At 37.9% G+C, this 21941-nt stretch overlaps 4 protein-coding genes across 4 annotated transcripts in view; 2 read left to right on the top strand and 2 right to left on the bottom strand.

Annotated features, from left to right (window-relative positions):
• Nucleotides 1–130: 130 nt before the first annotated feature.
• Nucleotides 131–2982, bottom strand: LOC113684423 (polyprenal reductase). The gene is made up of 3 exons (XM_027201797.2): nucleotides 2770–2982; nucleotides 1754–2088; nucleotides 131–1294 (listed from the first exon to the last, which is right to left on the bottom strand). The coding sequence occupies exons 1-3, from the start codon at nucleotides 2943–2945 to the stop codon at nucleotides 891–893; spliced, it is 915 nt and encodes a 304-aa protein (XP_027057598.2). The 5' UTR covers nucleotides 2946–2982; the 3' UTR covers nucleotides 131–890.
• Nucleotide 2983: 1 nt separating this feature from the next.
• LOC113684369 (vesicle-trafficking protein SEC22b) lies at nucleotides 2984–9513 on the top strand. The gene is made up of 5 exons (XM_089204543.1): nucleotides 2984–3188; nucleotides 4679–4782; nucleotides 5385–5545; nucleotides 5813–5959; nucleotides 7387–9513. Exons 1-5 carry the CDS (start codon nucleotides 3114–3116, stop codon nucleotides 7539–7541), a joined length of 642 nt encoding a protein of 213 aa, XP_089060669.1. The 5' UTR covers nucleotides 2984–3113; the 3' UTR covers nucleotides 7542–9513.
• A 605-nt stretch (nucleotides 9514–10118) lies between these two features.
• Nucleotides 10119–14146, bottom strand: LOC149047280 (uncharacterized). The gene is made up of 5 exons (XM_089204539.1): nucleotides 13571–14146; nucleotides 12072–13136; nucleotides 11339–11814; nucleotides 10923–11027; nucleotides 10119–10361 (listed from the first exon to the last, which is right to left on the bottom strand). The coding sequence occupies exons 1-5, from the start codon at nucleotides 14003–14005 to the stop codon at nucleotides 10268–10270; spliced, it is 2175 nt and encodes a 724-aa protein (XP_089060665.1). The 5' UTR covers nucleotides 14006–14146; the 3' UTR covers nucleotides 10119–10267.
• Nucleotides 14147–15256: 1110 nt separating this feature from the next.
• LOC113684372 (uncharacterized) overlaps nucleotides 15257–21941 on the top strand; it is a 39855-nt gene continuing 33170 nt past the window's right edge. The window contains exons 1-9 of the mRNA XM_089204531.1: nucleotides 15257–15393; nucleotides 15469–15551; nucleotides 17629–18155; nucleotides 18717–18884; nucleotides 19516–19557; nucleotides 19871–19933; nucleotides 20439–20510; nucleotides 21050–21130; nucleotides 21379–21426. Coding sequence (XP_089060657.1) covers nucleotides 15383–15393; nucleotides 15469–15551; nucleotides 17629–18155; nucleotides 18717–18884; nucleotides 19516–19557; nucleotides 19871–19933; nucleotides 20439–20510; nucleotides 21050–21130; nucleotides 21379–21426 — 1095 coding nt within the window. The 5' untranslated portion in view covers nucleotides 15257–15382. The remainder of the gene's footprint in view (nucleotides 15394–15468; nucleotides 15552–17628; nucleotides 18156–18716; nucleotides 18885–19515; nucleotides 19558–19870; nucleotides 19934–20438; nucleotides 20511–21049; nucleotides 21131–21378; nucleotides 21427–21941) is intronic.

The raw sequence follows: 21941 nt of genomic DNA, 5'->3' as shown, positions 1-21941 counted from the left end.
TTCTGCCCACTATCATCAGACATTGTAAGGAAAATCATGCTGTGAGCTTTTCCAGACTAAATCACCCCCTGTCACCAATGGTATTTAAACTTGTATTTAGTGCAACTTGATCAGTAATCATATGTATGGCTTCAAAAATCAAACAACAGTGGCCATTTTATTACATCTATTTTGAAATAGCTCAATTTCTTTGTATAAATACAGGATTTGGTCCTAACCAGAAACTAACATTCTCACTTGCTGGGAAAAAGATGTGATTTGGAGCAAAAAATATATGATTAAGTTATTCATAAATCACATTGAGAATTAATCAGATACCAAGGATCACCAGTGATTTCAGAGCTAATCTACCCATTACAAATTCCTCAAATATTATTGGTGCATCCGTAGCTTCATTTTTCACCAATCATTCTGTAAAGTTGTAAAGGAAAGTGTAATCGGGACAGTTGGCTGAAATCTGACATGTGTAATTGGACATTTGAAGCAGCCAATCATACTAAGTCCACTCAGCTAATCCACCAATCACAGAAATGATCATAATAACCATAGTAACAACCACTTATCCAAAGAAAACCTGAGGAATTTCCAAAATGGAGGAATTTTAAACAAAAGACATTGTCTCCACTGGAGATATTTGTTCTAGGTGCATTTGTTTTTTCTGAAATTGAAATGGTTATGACTAATTGGTAACAGAACTTCTTCTTGTCAAATTCTGTCTGTAATCATACTTGTGATTAACAAATCAGACTCCTGCTTCACGCTCGTTCGATTTTGTTAATTGACTACACTTGGTCCTATTACCATTATAAATCCAATAGAGATGTTGATTATTATCCAATTGTGTGATACAGAACTCAGTCACACAAAGATTGACCACTCTGCCTAGTTCCCTAGTAGAGAAATGGAAATATCTTGTAACGATTTTGTGGATACTCCTTGAATTTGTTTTCATACCAATTATGAGTCACTGTAGCTCCAAGTGAAAGGTTCTGCACAGTAAATAGCAAAATCATTCCAACATAAACATTGTGACCTTTTTGTATCAGGAAGAAAGCAAAGTATATTACGATTTCTGCCAGGTAGTGAGGACTGGAGACATGATCAAACCAGTCACCATAAGGAATTTTGTACACTTTGACTGTTTTCCCACATGCAGAGTGTCGTAACTTTGCCAGTATGACATGACAGTTCCACTGATGCCAACTTGCCCAAAGAAATACAACTATTCCCAGCCACTGGATACCACTGAAATTTTGCAAACCTGACAGCAGTTCTCTGCACAAGCTAAACCAATCTTGAAAAAATAAACCACAGAATTAAACAGAATCAGAAAGTGGTCTCCTTAATGCATACTTAAAGGAATTTCCATTTTTTTGCCTGGAAAAACATGAAATTGAGGCAGTTATTTGGAGAGAGACAATTACTATTTATTCTCATTTTTTGGCAAAGATGATTGTACCAGATGTCCTTCCTGACCTGGCTGCAGATTTGAAAGAAAGAGACAAAATATCTGCACACAAGCTGGATAGTGCATTGAATATTACTGCAAATGTCACTGAAATGGTCAAGTTTCATATGGGTAGTATAACTTGTTTGGTTATCAAATTTGCTAAGGTCTTAAATAAATTACAGTTCATTTGACAGATTTTAAATGCTTTTAAATGTTCACTTTGCAAAAAATGTCTTAAAATTTGGTTCATCCAGGCCAGTTCCCTAACAAATATTTCATAGAAATAAAGTTGTACAAAATTACCTTTGTCCATTTTCTTTTCCCCAAGAAGTGGTGAAGCAAGTGCAATTGCATCCAAAACATAATAAAATAATCCCACCAAATAGTGTGACAAGTGAATCTTGCCTGTAAATACACTGATAAATAAACATTCAAACAGTCTGCGACAACACTGCACCAAAAGAAGAAGAAGGGATACCAAAACAGTAAAGCAATTAACACATGGAGTGTAATGTAAGTCCAGCATTTGAGGAAAATACTCTGTGATTGGACTCTTGATGTGGAAACAATGAACAATCAACATCCACAAAAGTGCACATGATAGAGAACTTCCAACAATGTAAAAATGAGTGAACCAGCTGAAAAACAAGAAGTAAAAATTCAGCCCAAATAAGATTTCTTTTGACTGCATTGAAACTGGAAAATTTGAAATAATTTCATGTCAAATTGAAAAAAAAATTGATTATGTGCTTTCGACTATACCTGGTCTTTAAAAAATGGGTTTGGTTTTCAAGGAAACCACATCATCATAGAAACACATTAAATTTGTCTTTTCATTTCCATATCAATAACAGATGAAGATATGTAACCAAAACACACCAGTCACACCAATTTTCTGTGTAAAACTTACCAATTCTTGACTTAATAGGAACTGGTGTGAAGTTTTTTTAGACATATTATTACTACAGGATTAGTAGAAGCCATGTATGAAAATGGTGTCACATATGGAAAGCCTTTATCTGAAATAAGGTCAGGATTTAGAGAGCAAGATGGCACACCCACCGAGAACTCCAAGGAAATCCCCCCTCCCCCCTTCACCTTGAGCTATCTGTTCCTTAACCAGCCCTACCCCCCATCTTAGAGTCCCAATTATCACGGCCACTTCCATCTGTGAAAACCTTTGCACCAGTAACCAAACTTCCACGATTCAGCAGTTGACACATCCTCAGGTAAGGATCATCATTGATGACGTTGCCACAGTTACTATTTTTTAGAGTATCACGTGACTATCACATACCGACAATACCGGTGACCATCACCTGTTTGGGACGTGAAGAAATCTGTTCCAGCGACTCTGATCCCAATTTGACTTCGTCTTTCCCCATTCAAACAGATCAGACAACCAGAAAGGTATGTATCTTCTCATTATGTACAACAACGTCACCAAAAAACAACCCACATTCATAAAACTCAGACTCACGAGAAGAAGGTCCATCTTTCAAAGTACGACTGCAGTGAACTCAGCGGTAACGCAAAGCAATGTAATACGCAAGCGCAATCCACGTGTACACAAGAAAAAAGTGTATAAATTGCAGAATCGTGCTCACCAACTGTTATATTTCCAGCGCAGCTCCGTTAGACAGGGCGACTCAATTTTATCAGGATGGTTTTGATGACAATGATAGGCCGTGTTATTGACGGCCTACCTCTCGCAGCCTCGATGCAAAGTGATCAAGACGTATGTAAACCAGAATTGTTCTTTAGTTATAGGCAGGCCTATAAACAGTTACTTTCATTATCTCCACTATCAGTCAATTAAGAGTAATTCCAAAATTCCGTCGAAAACCTTGGTTTGGACTTAAAGCTGGAGCCTTATCTCAGCCTGGTAGAGTAATTTAAACCTAACTATAAGCGCCAATGGAAACCCATATACTAATATGGCTTTACGTATTAGCATTTAAAAATATTCCTTTTTGGTTTTTACTTTTGCATCATGAAATTTGAATGCTTCGTTTTGTTACATAATGAGCTACTAGGAGATTTTAGATTGATACCTTAACTGTACCAGTGTTTAGGTAGGTGGTGGACAAAGGAGAATCAAAGATTGGGATCTTTGGGACGATTGTTGGGGGGGGGGGGGGGTGAGGGGTGAAAGTATCATAATAAAGAGTTCTCAACTGACCAAAAATGGGTATCTAGGGTTGATAGTAATTGTATGTAGGACTGACTGTGGTAACTCTTGTGTTTATAGAATATGTACAGGGTTCTCAGTAGAATTTTGTACAGCTGTTGCTTTGGTAGTTACAGGCGTAACCCTAATATACACGCCCTTTGGGCGTGTAACTTGGACCCGTAGGGCCCAAGCTGCTAGGGGGGTCCGGGGGCATGCTCCCCCGGGAAATTTTTTATTTAAGATGCTCAGAAATGCTTTTCCCTTCATTTTGGGGGCATATTTTCTCATTTTCTCCAAACAAGTTTAAGTACATTTTGTAATCTATTCAGTGGCTTTGAACTACGGAAAGTTGAAATTATCTCTTATCAAACTGAAAACTACACTGCAATATTCAATGAAATATTAACCTGCAATAACAATGCTTTGCTTTCTGAGTTAATGGCATTCATTTTATACAAAAATAATTATTAGGTAACCAGTCCTTTCCAAATGGGGGCACCCACTTACAAAAACTAATTCTCAAGGCCACACTGACCCAGTAACTGCTATATATCTAAATGAGAAAGAGTATAAGATAGCGCAAATATTTGTTAATGAATGAATCGGCCATGTTTTTGCACGTGGAAAGACGACATCTGCGAGAGGCCTGGGTTCAAATTTACAAATTCAATATGGAGGCCATATTCAACATTGCGGAGACGTGACGCGATTGTTCGGTTATTCTATGGTCTGCAAAAAGGCTATTCACTTTGACAACTAAAACCGAAGAAAGGTACATTGCGAAAGCAACTAACAGTCAATAGTTTACCCAGCAATTTACTCAAAAAGCCGTTCTTTTATTTGCATTTGATAGACGAATTGATCTACTGGTTGAAGCACTTTGACAGCCGTAACACTTACCTGTGACACCCGTGACAGGTGTTACGGGTTACGGGTTCAACTGAGAACCCTGATGTAGATAGTGGTGCCGAGATTGTGCTCATCATTCTTAGAGGTGTTTCCAAATATAATACCAACCATTGTTTTGACATGATTGAAATTCTATATTCTATCAGAATACCACCAAGGATTACCAAGCGCAGGCTAAATTGTTGTTTAGAAAGCTCACAGATCACTCACCAGCAAGAAGTAGTATTGAAACTGGACCAATGATGTTTCAGTGAGTATTAAAAATGAAACATTTTCCTCCAATGTCAGTGGATACCATGTATCATTGATCAATCATCATCCATATCCACATCCACATCCCCATCATACCTGGACAATGGTGAAATTACATAGATGCATTTTCTCACATCTTAAAGCAGAAGATGACATGCCATTGTTCCAAAAAGTTATCATCCTTAAATAACTGAATGATGAATTAATGCATTGGTCAACAGACAAATTTGTTTCAAATGAAAGTTCATAATCCTGTTCTTATTAAAGCTCATCTTCTTAAAAAGTTTAAATATCTCTTGTTACTAAGGAGACACCTAAAGAAAATATGGGATAGTAACTTTTTGAAAGTAGTTGGGTAAAATCATTTTCACAGAAGATTAATCTGCCTGGTTCTTGGCCCTTGATGAAACCACTGTAGATATCTTAGCCAATCTTTGTTGTCTATTAGTGAAAGACTTCTTGAGAAGGACTTTGGTATTGATTAGGGCCAGTAGATTATGGAAGATTTAATGTTAAGCAAAGCCAGGTATGCAATAATATTAAGTCCTTAGTACTCAAGGTAAAACAATTAAAGATTGGTTGTGTTTCTTTCATTTACAGTTACATTATAGAAAATGGGGTGTGTTTCTTGACACTAACCGAAAAGACTTTCTCAAAGAGGGCAGCTTTTAGTTTTCTTGAAGAACTATCTTCTGAGTTTCACAGGGAATTTGGTTCCAAAGTAGCCACAGCAACTAGACCCTACCTCTTCATTGAATTTGGTAAGCTTCTTTATCCACAGTTTTTATCTTTGTGTTCAGAAATATTTTTTCCAAGCCTTCATTGTGGTGAAACCTTTTTTATGGTGTTGCCCACACCTCTCCCTCACTATGACAGTGATGTATTTACCTATTGCTCACCGAAAAACCAACCAAAAGCCAACAAAAATAGAGTGGTGAAGTACACATGCTTCTCTGATTTCCAGGTATATCATGTTAATATGAGGAAAGTCATGTTCACTGAACCTAATTATGTTGATGTCATTTCAGATACATTTATTCAAAAGGCAAGGAAAAACTATCAAGATTCAAGAACAAGGAGAAATCTAAACAGATTAAATGATGAACTCCAAGATGTACAGCGAATCATGGTTCAAAATATTGATGACGTTCTTCAAAGAGGGGAACAACTTTCAGGTGAATGATCACCTTTCACATTTGTAGGCATTAAATATGTTAACCCTTTACACCCTGATATTAGTATGCATATTCTCCATACTGTTCTCTGTACATTTCCAAAAAGGCTGTGAAGAAGAATTTGTGTAACAATCAAGAGTTGCTCTAGTTGGTGATCATCTCCTCCACTTTCACGACTTTTATGTTTGATTCAGGGGTGATATGGTAAGGAGAAATTAGATGTCAGTCACTCTTAGGGGCTAAAGAGTTAAATAATTTCATGATTTATCAAAAATTACCTTCTTTTTAGTAAGTTGTCTTTAAAAATTATGTAGCACTGTACATATTAACCTGTGTTGCAGGAAGCATTCAGCAGTTGTTGGAGATCCATCATTACACTTTAGACAGTGACTGGCATTCAGTTTCTCCTTAAAATATCACCCCTGAATCAAACGTTTAGGTCACAGGGATAGAGGAAACTATCACCATCTAAAGAAGCTCTTGATTGATAAGTATATTCTCCTTGTCAGCAACTTAGGAAATGTAAAGAGAACAGTATGGAGAATATGCATACTAATGTTAGGGTGAAAAGGGTTAACCCTTTCACTCCCAAGATCTCATCAGTAATTCTCCTTACTTTCTGCCACACTTATTTTTATGATGTTAGTTTGGAGAACTTGGTATTGAATCAACAAATAATCCCCTAACTGATATTTTTCTTTATTCTCATCCCATGTCTGCTTGATATTGCATTGATACTGTAGGGATAAATTCTCTCTTTGTCACCCATGGGAATGAAAGGGTTAAGCAGATCCCATATTTCATGGACATCCTGCTTCAAGTGGAGACTAGCTCAAGTCCCAAACTTTTTCCCTCTATCTGTTGTAATGAGGATTTGTATTCAGGTTCAGAAAACTTCACAGACAGCTTAAATACAAATACAAGTTTCATTTCTCCAAGACATTTTGATACTTTTGAAATTTTTACTGTGGTAGGAGTAGTTATCCTTTAGGTTAGTAATTATTCACTGTTTCATTTTGAGTTTGACGCGTAACTACTGAGGTGCAATGTAATAAACCCTTTAACTCCCATGAGTGACCAAGACAATATAATAGACCTTACAATATAAATACAATATCAACAAGAGAAGTGATGAGAATAAAGAAAAATATCAATTTGGGGATAATTAGTAGATCCAATGCTAAATTCTCTGAATTAACATTATAAGAATTGTATGGTTGACAGTTAGGAGAATTACAAATTTGATCTGGAAGTTAAAGGGTTAAACCTGTATTGAGCTGACTATAATGATAGTCACACAACTGTTGTCTTTCTACAGTTTCACTTGTGTTGAAATTTCTCCTCTCTAATTTGGTGAATTTCAGTTTTGGTTTACTTTGTCATTGATTGGCCCCATATTCAAATGAAGTGTCCTCTTCTCTTTTCAGTGCTGGATGACAAGGCAGGAAATTTAAGGTTCCAGTCAGAAAAATACAAGAAAGATGCAACATACTTAAATCTTCGCTCTGCTTATGCCAAATATGCTGCTGTAGGAACAATTTTTGTTGTTCTGTTAATCTATGTTCGATTCTGGTGGTTTTGAGGAATCATAGACTTATTTCATGACAAATAGAATGTAAAAATAACTAATATAAAGTTCTATATTATAATTATTACCTGTGGAATTGTACCTGCTAACTGTTTCTATGAAATAGTAGTTAGCTTGGGTTAACATACAAAATTCAACAAATTGTTCTACCCCGTGAATTGTGACTCTCTTGTTTTTCATTTAACCATTTAAAACAAGCACTGGTAAATCATGTAGATTTTACTAATGATGATGTGATGCCCAATTAATCTCAGTGTTATACTGTTCCCTTTCATTGTAATACCAAACTCTCTACATGGTAACCTTTTGTCCCTTCTAATGCAGATATCTTAGTGATTCTCCTTTCTGGCAATGTTACATTCTTGCAAAGTAGTTTAGAAAATTTTGTGTGATTAAGATAACACCCTCTAATTTGTGGGTCTTTTATCCTCATTACCTCAGTGCTAGATGATGTTTTGATTTGAAACCGAAAGTTATATGCAAATAATTTGATGGATTTATTAGGTGGAACCTTGGACTAACAGCACCCTGTGTCATTCTCTTTTAAGATAAGAAATTATACTACTCTCTCCTAGCATAATGTGCAGTTGTACATCACTGTGACCTGTGTGAACACTGTTAAATAATTTTTAGTTGAAATTGATTTCACTGATCAACCAGCTTTTCTTCACCAGTTATAATCGCTATTATTCTTTTATGTTCTATTACAAAGTTTTTATTATTTATAATGGTAAGAGAACTGAGTTGGGTCCAATCCAGTCTGTAATCATACAAGTGATTAGCAAAATCAGAGTCTGATCATGAGAATGCTAACAGACAGAATTGTACAACATAAACAAGTCCTGTTACCATTAATCAAAATTATGACAACATCTGAGAAAGAAACTAGATGTTGGTTATTTGTTTTCATACAATAAAACTCGGCAAAACGCACAATGCGCATATTGTCTACCAACACAGGTATGACATGTTATAATGCCCAATTACAAGCATGACCCATACAATGTCCTATCAGTGCCCAAATAGGGCGTAATTACCAATCACATTTGATAATTTTATTATAGTTTTGATTAGTCATGTAGTTGTCTTGTAATTGTCTTACCAATATGAATTAAGCCATACAGGAAGAACAACCCAAATGTGGAAGAAAGTAGCCCACAGAAAAATTCCTTCTCAGTCTGAGGTGTCTTTCTCAATCTACAGACCTTCAGGCATCATTCCTTGTATGTATCCTCAGTTGTCCCTGTTTGTGCAAGTGGCTCTGATTGCTACACTGGCACTTTTTACATTCTAAGTCCAGACCATGTGGTAAACTAATAATTGATATTCACATCATTATAAAAATGAAAGGAAGGCCTAGAAAACTGCATTTGTGCAAACAATCCCAAATTATTTTGAGCTACATCATAGATAAAACCTGTAGCATTTGTTGAAATGTCACCCTAATAAACTGATGTTTGGTGCTCACTCAGCTCCACTTTAGAGGCAGAGCATGGGCTTGGAAGCTGTGTGAAAAATTGCAATGAATCCTTCTATGTGGTTCACAGTTTAGGAAAATTTACTTTAATATACACTTAAAATTGTGACAGTCTGGCAATACAATTTGGGGGAATGCTGACTCATCCTCAGTTGTCTTAGCTGACATACAACAGTGAAACAATGTTTAACTTACTACCTTTTGCCTCTGCTACTTGTCATACAAGATGTCTAGAAATGATTTTGGGCCAACAGATTATCTCTGTTATAAAGGAGAGAGAAAACTTCAGATAGAGGAAGTTATAAAAAATACTATTCAGGTTTTTGTTTCATAAAAATGACTCTTTCTAGTGCTGTATCATCATTGGAACTGTTTTGCAAACCTACACTATTAAGAGAAAACTACATTGTTATGTTTTTATTAATTAGAATATACATAGGAATTGATTTATTAAATTGTTGACTGTCGCAATAAATTCAACCACAGTAATCTTGATTAATGCTTTATTTTTGTTAAAACTCAATTTCTTGTCACCCTGAAGCTTAAACAAGTTAACAAAAGAAAAAGAGAAATTCCCTTGATGCTTGAAGTTGTCTATTATAATATTTCATCAAAGAGAGAGAAATTAACTACTGGTAAATATCACAATTTAAATTTAAGTACTATCCAAAGAAACTCAACTTCAAAGAGCTTAAATTATATTAAGATGTTACACTGACACAAGAATCAACCCAGTATCCACTAAGGTCATGTTCTATCGGGATCAACCATACAAAGCTGATTGGGTTCATTTTGTTCAGATTGCAACAGGGAAAATCACCCTCATTTGAATATTTCAAACCCATATCACACCAGGTTGAAATGGTTGAAGAAGCACAATGGGCCACTATTACTGTTCTTGACAACAATTAACAGGCAGGTGTAGTTTCCTGCTGCTAGTGATGCTCTCTGTAAACAAAAAGAAATGCTCAGGGGTGCCCACTGCTTATCTCCCAAGTCTCTCAATAGATAAACTAACTATGGTATCTTCTCAATGCTTGTCTAGCAGCTCAATTCTTCCATTTGGAAATTTGAACTGCTTCAACCTATGCCAGTAGTAGTTGAAATAGTTGATCCCAATAGCACATTAACCAAGTTGCAAAGTCAATTTCTTGTAGGAATGCTCTTTTAAATTACAAGGAGTAATTAAAACACCAAACATGTAAATAGTAATTTGAATGTGAGTAAAGTATAACAATTCTTCTTAGTTCATCTTTTTTCCCTTTCCTGATTTCAGTCTTGCTTGCCTCTTTTTCCTTTGGCTCTCTAAATCTCTCCATGCTCCAATGATAAATTTGCTAAAATGAAAAGCAAACTGCTAGTAAACTTTCAAGTTAGATTTTTAGTGAGGAGGCATATAGTAACATCAAATCACATTGTTTTCATACAAGAATTTTTTTCTTACAGAGTGCCCTTAAGATTCTCCTTACAGGCTAACTTTAACTTGGTTTCAACACTTGTTGACCAGCTACCGTGGTAAAATTTGATTTTGGGTAAAACTTACTAATAACAGAGATATAAGCAAAAAAGTGTTTTAGCCTACGACACAGTGTCAATAAGACAACATGAAGAGCTTTCATTTGGACAATAAGAACATGACCCTTTTTAACAGCAGAGTGGCCCTTACTGAAATCTGGTTAGTACACAAAAGTGTCCAGATTGCAATTAGCTACTTAACAATATCATAAAGCTTATTAACTTTTCAAAGGGAAAACAACACTGTTGTATACTTCTCATGCATCTGACTCAGAAATACTGCTTCAAGTTGGGCATGAATCTGGAACAATTTACAGGTAAATTCAAACAAATTAAGTTAACCCAAGCATAGAAAGGTGTTGGCATGTATATATGGTGCATACTTCAATGTTGACAGCTCACTGATCAATCCCTTGATCATTCCTCTGTCAGATGGAAGCTCCACATCACCTTCAGCTCTGTCACCTCCTACATCACTATATACATTACTGACCAAAATAATGAAAACAAATATGTTAACAAGTACACAATACATCAAATGCAAGGAAAATCATTTCACAAAAAGGGAGTTCATTATGGTCAAGGACTTTAAATTGCTTTGTATCTGAATTCTCTCATCTTTTTGTGGTGTTTAGTTTCTGATCAAGTCTGATAATTTAGTATCCTTAATCTCACCCATTCCTGCCCTAAATCTTGATCGGAATTATGCCCTAGGTGGAAAGGTGGGTAAATCTCCCAAGTAAGAAACTAAGAAATAACTGCAAATAGCATCTTAAGTGACTGCACTTTGACCAATTACCTGGGATCATGTTTCAAAGGCCTTAAGGGTGGCTGCTCCTCATCAAAGTATTCATCAACATGAACCAGCTGAGAGTCTGTACATTCCATTATACCACCAAATTCCAAAAGGTTAGCATCAGAACCAGAAAAGGAGAACCCTCCTTCCAGCTTCCTTGTTGGGCTCTCTATACTTTTGCTCTGCACCATGTCACAAGATTCTTCTCTTTCAGTTTCTAGTATCAACTCTTCATGCTCAACTTCAGCAGTGGACTGGGCACTAGTCACAGTCAGGTCTTCTATTAAATTTTCCTCCATAGCAAGTTCTGATGCCTGAGCAGTGCAACGGGACTGAGAGGACTCCAGATTGAAACCATTTCCAGGCTTGGTGGGCTCTTTTTGGACTACTGTTACATGTTCAATGTTTTTGTCAACAACCACAGTTATCTTCTTCATCTTAGAAATTCTTGTAGATTCTGTTACTTCAGGAATTTCATTCTAAATGGGAGACAGTGAATGCTATACATAATAAATTACAAGTTAAAAAGGTGCTTTGCCTACTGAGAGTAGTTGTGGCTTTTCAAAGCCACACAACCTCTAAAATGAGGAAATTGGAGTACCCTGTTCAACAAGTTTGCATATTCCAATGACAACTGCTGAGTTGTGATTTTGACTTTGTGATGAAGGGCAGAAAAATGGTGGGTGTTATATTCTACTTGAAAGGAACAATGAAGAACAAGAGGTAAAAAACTTACTGATATCACAGTGCTGTTTTTGTAATAATTTGGAACCATCTGGTCGAGACCTTGCTCATTAATGGGCTGCAATGAATCATTAGCTCCACACACATCAGAACAATTTTCACAGGATACCTTGTCTACAACCATCTGTTTTTCCACATTTACCTTTTTCTCTCTTGCTGAGTTTATATTTGCATTGGATGTTGGGGATTGTCCTACTCCCAAATTAAATTGAACACAGTCTTTTAAAGACTGTGCAGAGATGAGCTGGGTATCCATTGATGGTACCAATGTATCTATAGCTTGGATACCTTCAATTCCTGATGAGCTTTCTTGTCCAAACAAAACTTCTTTCTGAACTTCTGGCCTGCTGACTGTTGAGCCATTTACTCCTTGATATTTTAGTTTATCTGCAACTTCATGGGCACATACACTTTTACTGCTGACTACACCATAATAATGACATTTTTTACGATCAGATTCCTCCCACTGTTCCATCCTGAGTTCATTTTCCAACATAAGACGAAAATTTTGTATGGCTGGTACACCACCATCTACCACATTCTCATGGCACTCTTCAATAGCATGTTTTGAAGCAACTGGCTCGACTGGAACTGCACCAACCTTGTCCTTATGCATACAAATTGTTGCTGGTGTTTCTCCCTCTCCTATCATTGTAGTTTTTATAGCTGAACAACAATGCTCTTGCCCTTCCATTACTGTTGTTGCTGCTGCCACATCTTCATTAACATCTGCAAGTAGTGTCTGAGAACCAGCCTTAACCGTCTGCTCCTCCAAGGCTTCATCATTACACTGGTTTCCATGTCTAATAACGGTTTCCAGGAGGTTATCTATGACCTGCATAACAATGGCTGAAACATCTTCCTGGATGGTACTTGAAGGACAAGATAAAAGGGTTCCATTTGACGTTAGTGAATTTTTGCCTTTTACATCAGCAGCTACTGTCCAACTCATACTGGCAAGAGGTAAGTCTTTCTTTTCATGACCCAACATCACCACTCTTTCCATTCCTTCAACATGTACCTGCATTTCTTCCTCCGACTCTTTTTCATTTTTTCTCTGCTGGGAAAATAATCCCAGTCAGTGTAACATCCAGTTTAAAGTATAGGCCTCTTAGTCTTAAGATCGAGGTTGATTAAGTGAGGAAAGTGTTCCAAAAACCATACAATTTTATTCCAATATTCAAAACGTATAAATGAACATTTTACACATAACCGATAGAGAGGCCGTAGAATGAGTCAAAATCATTTCAAAAGCTTTTCATGTTATTGAATGACAATTTAAGGAAAAAATTCGATTACCAGGTATTCGAGGATTTCACTGAAAAAAACCCAGACCAACAGCTGAAATATAATTGGGTTTCCTGTGTTTTTTAAACGTAAACAGATAATAAATAAAATATTGGACTTTGAAAGATCATACCCACGTGGCCAAGAGCGGGAAAAAAAATGATAATAGAACTGGTAACTGACGCTTTACTATTGGAAACACACCTTAGGCGATTCGTTAGTTAAAGACTCCTCTACGCGAGTCTTCTGACTCTGTGGGCTTCGTTGAGTATCAATAAAATTCCGTTCTCTATCCTTCCAAGGCTGTTTAGTTCGCCCCGAACCCACAACAGGAAAAATAGAGTTTCCATCTGTTTTCAAGATTATTTTAGACTTTCGGGTAAAGGGCGGGATATATTTACTCTCCTCGGCTTCCATTTTCCGTGGACTTGAGCTTGGGTCTTCTGAAACGCTGTTGCTTTCGCCCTCATCTTTCCTTCCTGATATCCATTGTTGTAAATCTTCATTAAAATGTTTATTCAGCTCATCATCAAATTTAGGTTTCTTATCTTCAAATGAAGCACAGTCCGTGTTTTTTTTCTGTTTGGAATCTTTCTTTCTTAGTTCAATCTGACGCTTACGTTTCTTTTTCCCGGCCATTTTGGGTTGCTAACCCAAATATCACTTTTTGTCCTTTTCTGGCGCGAAAACTTACGGCTGAGATAAACTGGTAAAGAAAGTTCTTCCGAAGCTGCTAGGCCTCGCGCTCTGCTCGCGCTCACATATCAACAGGATCTGGGAACGATTCCCAATTCATTTACAATTTTGATTTTGGATGCCCCGTCCAATTTATTTTAGACGATTTTAAACGGTTATGGTCGATTTCGTGGGATTTTAGAATGGCTCCGTCCATTTACAGACAGTTTCGTCTGACTTTGAACAGTTTAGGGTGGTTCAATCTGATATCAGACTGCTTCGCGTTCAGTCAAATCGCAACTGTCATTGGTCTCGTCACGCAACGCACTCTCTGCCCCACCAAAGGGGAAGAGAGTGCGTTGCGTGACGAGACCAAACAACGTTTGGGGAGGAGACTACTCCGTGCTCGGTTTCACTTTATTGAAGAAAGTTGTCACATTTAAGAGACTACTAACTGTAGAATTCGGACTGTGCTGTAGATGTAGACTCTCATCTTACAATCGAATGTTGGTTGGGCTGTGGTTGTCCTTCTTTCATATTATTCTAAACGGTCAAGTCGGCTTACGAACTTTTCCGTCTGCTTTCGAGCAGTTCCTTCTGATTTTAGAATACATTGGATTGCATTTCTCGTGCGCTTTTCTGGGGATCCGTCATCTTCGACCAGCTCCGTCTTAAGGGTCAAGAAATGTGCACTCGATGGACTCCGTCTTACATCGCGTATTGCCTGATTTCTGGCAGTTCCCTCTCACCATGTAGGGCTCTCTTTGTTTTCAAACGCTTCAATCCAGCCCGGACAGTTTTTCTCTATTATTTACGACTTGGGCTCATTTTGAAAGGTTCCATATGCCTTGGACAGTTCCGTTAGCTCTCAGTGGTTGTGTCGGACGTTTAATAACATAAATCCTGTGCGCGGAGGCAAATTGCAGGAAGCAAAGTGCGGGCGACAGAAGGTCTCTGGTATGCGGTTTGCAGCATCTTTTCTGATCGCATTTTGGTTTCTAGTGACATTCAAGTCTCACAACTACGGTCACGTTCAGTATATTTGAAGGGCTTTATGTTTCATGTGTTTTCGAGACAAAGTTGTGTTGTTATTATTATTTTTTAATTTTTTATGCGGACGCAACTGAAATATACCATCTAAAGTTCTTTTTTCTGGTTCTGCACTTCGATCACATGTAAAATTACCCGCGTCTTAACTGGCCAATCAGTGGCCAAGCCTTATTCCAACAATGGATCCTACATAACCACAGCACTAAAGATCCCTGTGTTGAACTCGCCTTCTACCGCGGATAAAATTGCAGCATTGGCGGTCTCCACACAGGGCCGAAACAGACGCCAGCCATGTTTCCCTGGTTAGTTAAGCGTTTTTATTGTTTTAAATGCAAACTGACTCGCTCTGTCATTAAATTATGTTGTATGTGTTTCAGTTTGCAGGGCCTTAGCACGGCTATTTTATTATGCGTGCTCATGAATCATGGAGTTTCGTCCCGAGACGTTGCCATTCACCCCGGTATGTTGATGCTAATTTTTATTCTTACCCAGGTTATCCTCACCTAAGTAAATAGTCTAATGACCTCTGTAAACGAACTGTAGGTAGGAACTGAGCAAAAGTATGATACAGAAATGTAAGATCAACAGTTTTCCAGCAGTCTGTGTGCGGGTAATGCAATCACAGTAGTTAATTTCAAAATGAATCCTTTATGTTGCCCATTACAAAGCACGACTGTCTGCACATTGTGCGAATCTCTTACTGTCTTCTCCAATTATCTCTCTGAATAGACTAAGCATACTTAAGAGCATTTATCTCCCTCAGAATACTAATAAATTTTGTCAGAAAATATCGAACATTATTTTCACATTACCTGTCTGATCAGTTCTAAGATCGCGTGAGCGGGAATAGGTTATAATAACAACTCTTTCTTTCTGTACTCCTCAAGGGCAACAGAAGGAAAGAACATTAATGTCTCTTTCTAGCTTTATAATCAATTTTTTTTGCAAAATCTTCATTCTAAGCTTCTCAGTGTGAGCGATGAGTCATTATAAGAATTGGTGAATGTTCTAAGGTCCTGCTCATCAAATAATGTGTTGAAAATTCGTTGTTGTAAACAAACGTTCATATCAAAACGAGACCTCCAAAATATTTTAGTTTACGTTCACAAATTTTCATAAAAATAGAAGTTCGTTTCATTCGAGTGCGCACTATCACTTTGATCCGGACAGAGGTGAACAATTACTGCTTCTTTGATGGAGGTTCTAAATGAGCAATTTAACCCCAACAATGGTGCATTGTCTTTGAAAACTCTCAAGCCTGATATCTATGTAACCATTAGAAATATGTTCGTGAGGTGAACTGCTTCATAAGCCTTTCCAAGTAGAGTTTTAATGTTCTAAATAGCCAAGATCTCAATTCATTTAAGGATTGAGCTTTCATTATACTCTGCACGAGAAACGAAACTCGATCGCTTACGCTAAGGGACAGTCAATCATTGTTAAAATTGAAGGCCCGACGTGCTGTTAGACGATACGCAAAGAGAATGCCGAACCACATAACTAAGATGTCCCAGAATGTTTTAGTTATCTACGACTCTTAGCATTAGTTAATGTAAATTGGTTTGTGATAACGATACAGTATTAGTGATTTTAAAAAGAATCCTCGCTTTTTAAGAAATGTGTACGCTACGAAAGGACTGAAACATTTACGTTGATACAGACTTTATTCTTCTCCAAATTATTGTTGTTTCTATTTGTTTTGGTTTTGTGATGTTTTTAATTGCTCTTATTTGTTATGTGTGTATACAGACGTTCATGATGACATTTTCATTAGCTTGGTGACCAAATTTTCGTAGACGATTCGCGGATTATATTTGTACCGCGTATTGAGAGAAGGATGTCTGTTCTTTGAGAGATCAGAATGATAATTTGGTTTGGAAGATCAGAGAGGAAATACTTCTGACTCAAAGTGGCGCGAAAAAAAAAATTATATTCATTGTAACAAAACATTTCCACGTACTTCGTCAGAATTAGCCTTTCGAGTCTCTTCGGAAAATATTCAGAAAAAAATCTCAGCGTCCGGATTTGTCACACCAGTCTGCGCGACCTTCACACCACTGTGCAACCTTTATTTCCGTCACGCGCAACACGAAGCGTCACTGCACCGTGGGGGTGAATCTGAAGATACTGGAAGCAGAGATTAGAAATTTGGACAAAAATCAAACGAGCAAATATGAAGGAATTAGATCAATTTCATTCAACTGCATGCGCTTCAATAAAAGCGATAAGCCAACTCAGGGTAAGAAGGCCAAAAGGAGCGAAAACATTTACTGATTTCCAAATATTGAGGTTTCCTTTATCCTTTCATTGTTACTACGTGTTAGACTTTTTAAAGAGGGGGGTGGGGTGGGGTGGGGTGGGGAGAGCCGGGGGAGGGTCATTGTTTCACTGCAAGAGAATGGGAGGTGTTATCATTATTCATACAATAACCATTATTCATACAAAGTATATTGTAGGGACACCTTTTGCGTCAAAGGTGGTATGTCAAAGTTACAGAGCTTTATTGCGTGCCTCTTCCTGCTTCCATAAAATTTCAGATACTGCTGACTTAGCGGATTTTGTGCAAGAGTTTCAATGGAGTTTGAGCGAGCTCGAGATCGAAACGGTTGGTCTTTGTCCAAGCCGACCACTCCCTTCTTCAAGCGACCAAGAAGTTGAGGATGTTGCGTACGACCTATCGTCCACGAGTGCTACGATAAACACCACTGTGGAATCGCTTTTTCCTAATGGTTTTCCTGAAGATTTTGTTTTATTCGCCACTGTAAAAGTAGATCCTGACAACACCGCAGACTTGTTCACGATAATGGACACCGAGCAAAGTCTATCTTTTAGTTTGAGCCCTTTGGAGTTTGAATACAGGCGACGAGGGAAGGCCCCATTTCGAGTGAGATTGAACCAAAGCCTAGCTGATGGGGCGTGGCACAGAGTGGCCATAGCAGTTAGAAAGAAACACGTGACGCTGTCTTTAGATTGTGCCGAGCCCAGAGGACATGTAAGAAGGCCCAGGGGATTTAGACCTAGTTTTGGTCGAGACAGTGTTGTTCGACTGGAGGAGCAATTCCAGGTAAGGATACAACTAGACCTGACATGGAAGTCGATTCGGCATGGGGTTCATGATCTGTACAAGTGAGGTTTTGAAAGTTTACCTAACTGCAGAGAAGCAGTTATGTATAGTGCAGTTTGAAAACTTCCAGAACATCTTAAATAATCACAAATAATGAAACACACAAGCAAGTTTTTTGATTCGGTTTTTTTTCCAATTTGAGGAGATATACTTTATTGAGTATGTAGTTGGTAAAAGCTAAAATGTTTTTTCGACTTGTATACAGTGTTTGCAAAGTGGAGGTGGTTCGTGGCACGGTAAATATCCAATACTTCTACCGACACTGAGCGGAATATTTGTTTTATTATATACCATACAGAAACAAATAATTAGTTCATTTCTGCTAATATATAAAAAAAAATTGGTCAGAAGTTTCACTCTTGGTGCTCGCTTATGTCTCTTCAGGTACTGAGAGTTGAATTGTACTTGCCAATCACTTTCGAACTAGCCAATCATCTAACGCGAAAAGCATATTTACTTTCGTGGTTTAATCTAATTTGTGGTTTCTTTTTTCTTTTTCAGGGATCTTTACAGCAGCTCATAGTAGCCCCAGATGTGTTCAGAGTTCTTTCTTACTGCAAAATGTTTACTACCGATTGTGACAAACCTCTGCCATACGCGCCTTTCCTCAGTGGTGCTGCCCAAGAGCGCCGTGACAGTAACGTGCAGATCATCAACAACGTCAGATATGTAAGTAATCGGCTTAGTAATCTGTGTCGCGAAAAAACACTTAATAAGGCGTTGCGTCGTTGAGTAATCACTGATAAACTATATGACGCAATGTCTCGGCCAGAAATCCACGCGACGAGTGATACACTAAGCTAATCATGGGGTAAGATTGAAACATCAGCTTTTCTGTAAATGTAAGTAGGCTCTTTGCAGTCTGATCGAAGCGTTTGGTGAGTAAAACGAAGCGCGATAGTAAATAGCGCGATGATGGAGGTCAAACGAAAAAACCAGGCATATATAAGAAAAGAACGCGACCCAACTCAAACCTGCTTCCTTTTCTACTCCGCTTCTACTATCGCGCCTTTCGTCTGATTCGCTCCAGTTTCCTCACTGTACGCATTTTTCGTGATTGTCTCTTCATCTTTCTTTCTTGTCTTTATATACACCTTTTTCTGTTTGTTAACAGTCTAACGATATTGAATGCTCTTTTGTACGTAGTATGATGGTTTGTCTCACGATGTAGTCACTTTCGAAGTGGATCGCATCCACGTAGCATCCATATCCACTTTCGGTGTGGATCGATCCATATCAAAAGTGATTGAATCGGGACAAAAACGTTTGTATTATTCATTCAAGATGTTTTTATTTTCAGATCAAAGGCGAGAGAGGAATTCCCGGACCTCCGGGTCCTACGGTATGTTCCGTCATGTCTTAACCCTTTAACTCCCAAGATCTGATTGTCAATTCTCCCCTCTAACTGCTATCCATTTCCTTGGAAATAAGTTACAAGAATTTGGTGTTAGATCAAGATAACAACTTCCACCTTATAAGTTTGAGTATTCTCATGACGTGTTTGCTGGATAGTGTTTAGATATTACAGGGAGAAGTTACATATAAATCACTTTTGGGAGTTAAAGGGTTAACTTCTTAAATGACCCAACCTTCTCTACCGTTTGTCTTTTGTTTGTTTGTTTTATAAGAAAGCGTTTTCTTTTTTTCTTTGTCAGGGATCGCAAGGGGCGGTTGGTGAAAAAGGTTACAGTGGGCCTAGAGGTGATCAGGGAGCAAAGGTATGTTCTGGCATCATTTTCGCAGACGTTACAAACAGCCCAAGAGTTAAGGCCGTTAAGGAAATAAGTACAAATCGTAGGTTTTCTAAACCTGACTGAGCCTGCAGCATTTCCTGTATCGCTAAACAGCGCGATTTTTGCAAGACTAAGGGCGCGACCTTTCCATGAGTTAGGTAACAAAACAAGTTATCTGTAGTAGATAATAGCACTTACGAATGGTGATGTCACTGCACATATTTTCTTTTGTCGGTTATCAAAATATTGCTTGTTATGCTGCTGATTATCAGCGCCGCGCTTTCATCGGGAAACTATTGAATATGGCTGCGAACTGTTGTCAAAGTAAAACTTGATCGACAATTGCCTAACAGGTAACAAGAAAATCAAACACACTCATTTGACCCTTGACTGTTATATGAGATGAAAACCAGTCTGGTAAAGTATCGAAGAGAAAAACGTTGTTGGTGAATATTCTGGACTAGGTAATAGGGTATTTTTTATTTTACAGGGACCTCCGGGATCTCCCGGTACAGCTGGACCCCCCGGCCCTCCAGGGCCCCCTGGTGACGGAATCTATGTCGTAAGTGAAATCGCCATCCCTAGTTTCTGGAGCATTTTATTGAGTGTTGAAAGTAGTCCGAGATCGCGTTAGCTTGCAATCATATGGTACCGGATTAGTTTAGAAATCTAGTGCCAATCTCTCAACCAATCACACGGTAAACTAAAACCAGTGGTGACACTCGCATTGTCCTGCACCTAAGGACGGCTATTACACGTGCTAGCTCTGGCTTCTAATTGGCTCCTCTTTGGTCAGTTCTGATAGATAACTGAGGTTTTGGTCATAGTTTGCTCAATTGAAAAGCGCTCTTACAACCACTGAAATTGTGTAATCAAAGATCAAAAAGGAATAATGAATGAAATCGGCACCTAAAGACAAAGAAGCTTTCATTTTCTCGTACAACCACAAAGTGCACAACGCAAACTAGATTTTACACGATTAAGGGACAAATAAACAAAATTGTCCAAATTTACCTATTCGTTGAGACTCGCTGTTTGTCAGACCTGATTTTGGGTATGTTCACCTCTTCAATTATACATTTTGAACTTTTGTTATTTCAGAGATGGAATAGACTTCAAGGATCGAATGAAAAGGGCCCAGGCCCCGTAGCGGGCGGTCTTGTAGTCGAGCCCCCCGCAGTGGTGAGTTTTTTAACCAATCGTAACCTCTGAAGGGGTCTCCGCTTTGGGTTAACACAAAGCCATGGCGAATTCGAACAAAATGCTGTGTTTTGCGTGTTTTTTAAGTAACGAACCACAAAGAGATAAATTTTCTTATTCTAGCTACAGGGAGATACTGTTGAGATATCTGCCGATTAGTTCTCGGTTCATTGCATTTTTTCTAGTTTTTCTTTTTTATTTATTTGTTTTTATTTGTTAACATTTTTTAGCCGGGAGAGCCAGGCCCACGGGGACAGCGAGGAGCACGTGGACAACCGGTGAGTATAGAAAAGCCTCTGGTTCAGTAATGGAGCTGATGTAGATGAACTGTGTCATTTTCACCCCATGGTATGACATAGTCATACTATAGGATTTATGTAAGGACCTGAAATTCACTCATTCACACACTCCATTCTGATCTGTTAGACAAATAATTTATGCATTGAATGCGGATTAAACGTGTTATTCCCAAACTCTTTTCCTTAGCCGTTCTTTTTTCTTCAGTTCATTTACCTGGGGGAAGAAAAAAGGCGAAATTTTTTGCAGTTTCCTGCCACTACCAAATCGTCAGACAACGTTTTATTTTACCAAGTGCTTTACACACTCATCATACTTAACAAGACACGTTATAATGTCTTGGCACTTTCCAACAGTCTAATATTGATATTAATATTGTGAGCAATAATGTTTATCTGGTTCTGTTTGTTGCACGACTGTCTACATTTCACGAACTCTCGCAATGTGCTTCAGTTTAAAGAAAATAATATTTTAGAAAGGAACGAAAATCTTTCTT

Source organism: Pocillopora damicornis, chromosome 4 (genome assembly GCF_964200805.1).
Source record: "Pocillopora damicornis chromosome 4, jaPocDami1.2, whole genome shotgun sequence".
NCBI lineage: Eukaryota > Metazoa > Cnidaria > Anthozoa > Scleractinia > Pocilloporidae > Pocillopora > Pocillopora damicornis.
The sequence above is the reverse complement of the archived record's forward strand: the minus strand, read 5'-3'. Positions and strand labels throughout refer to the sequence as shown.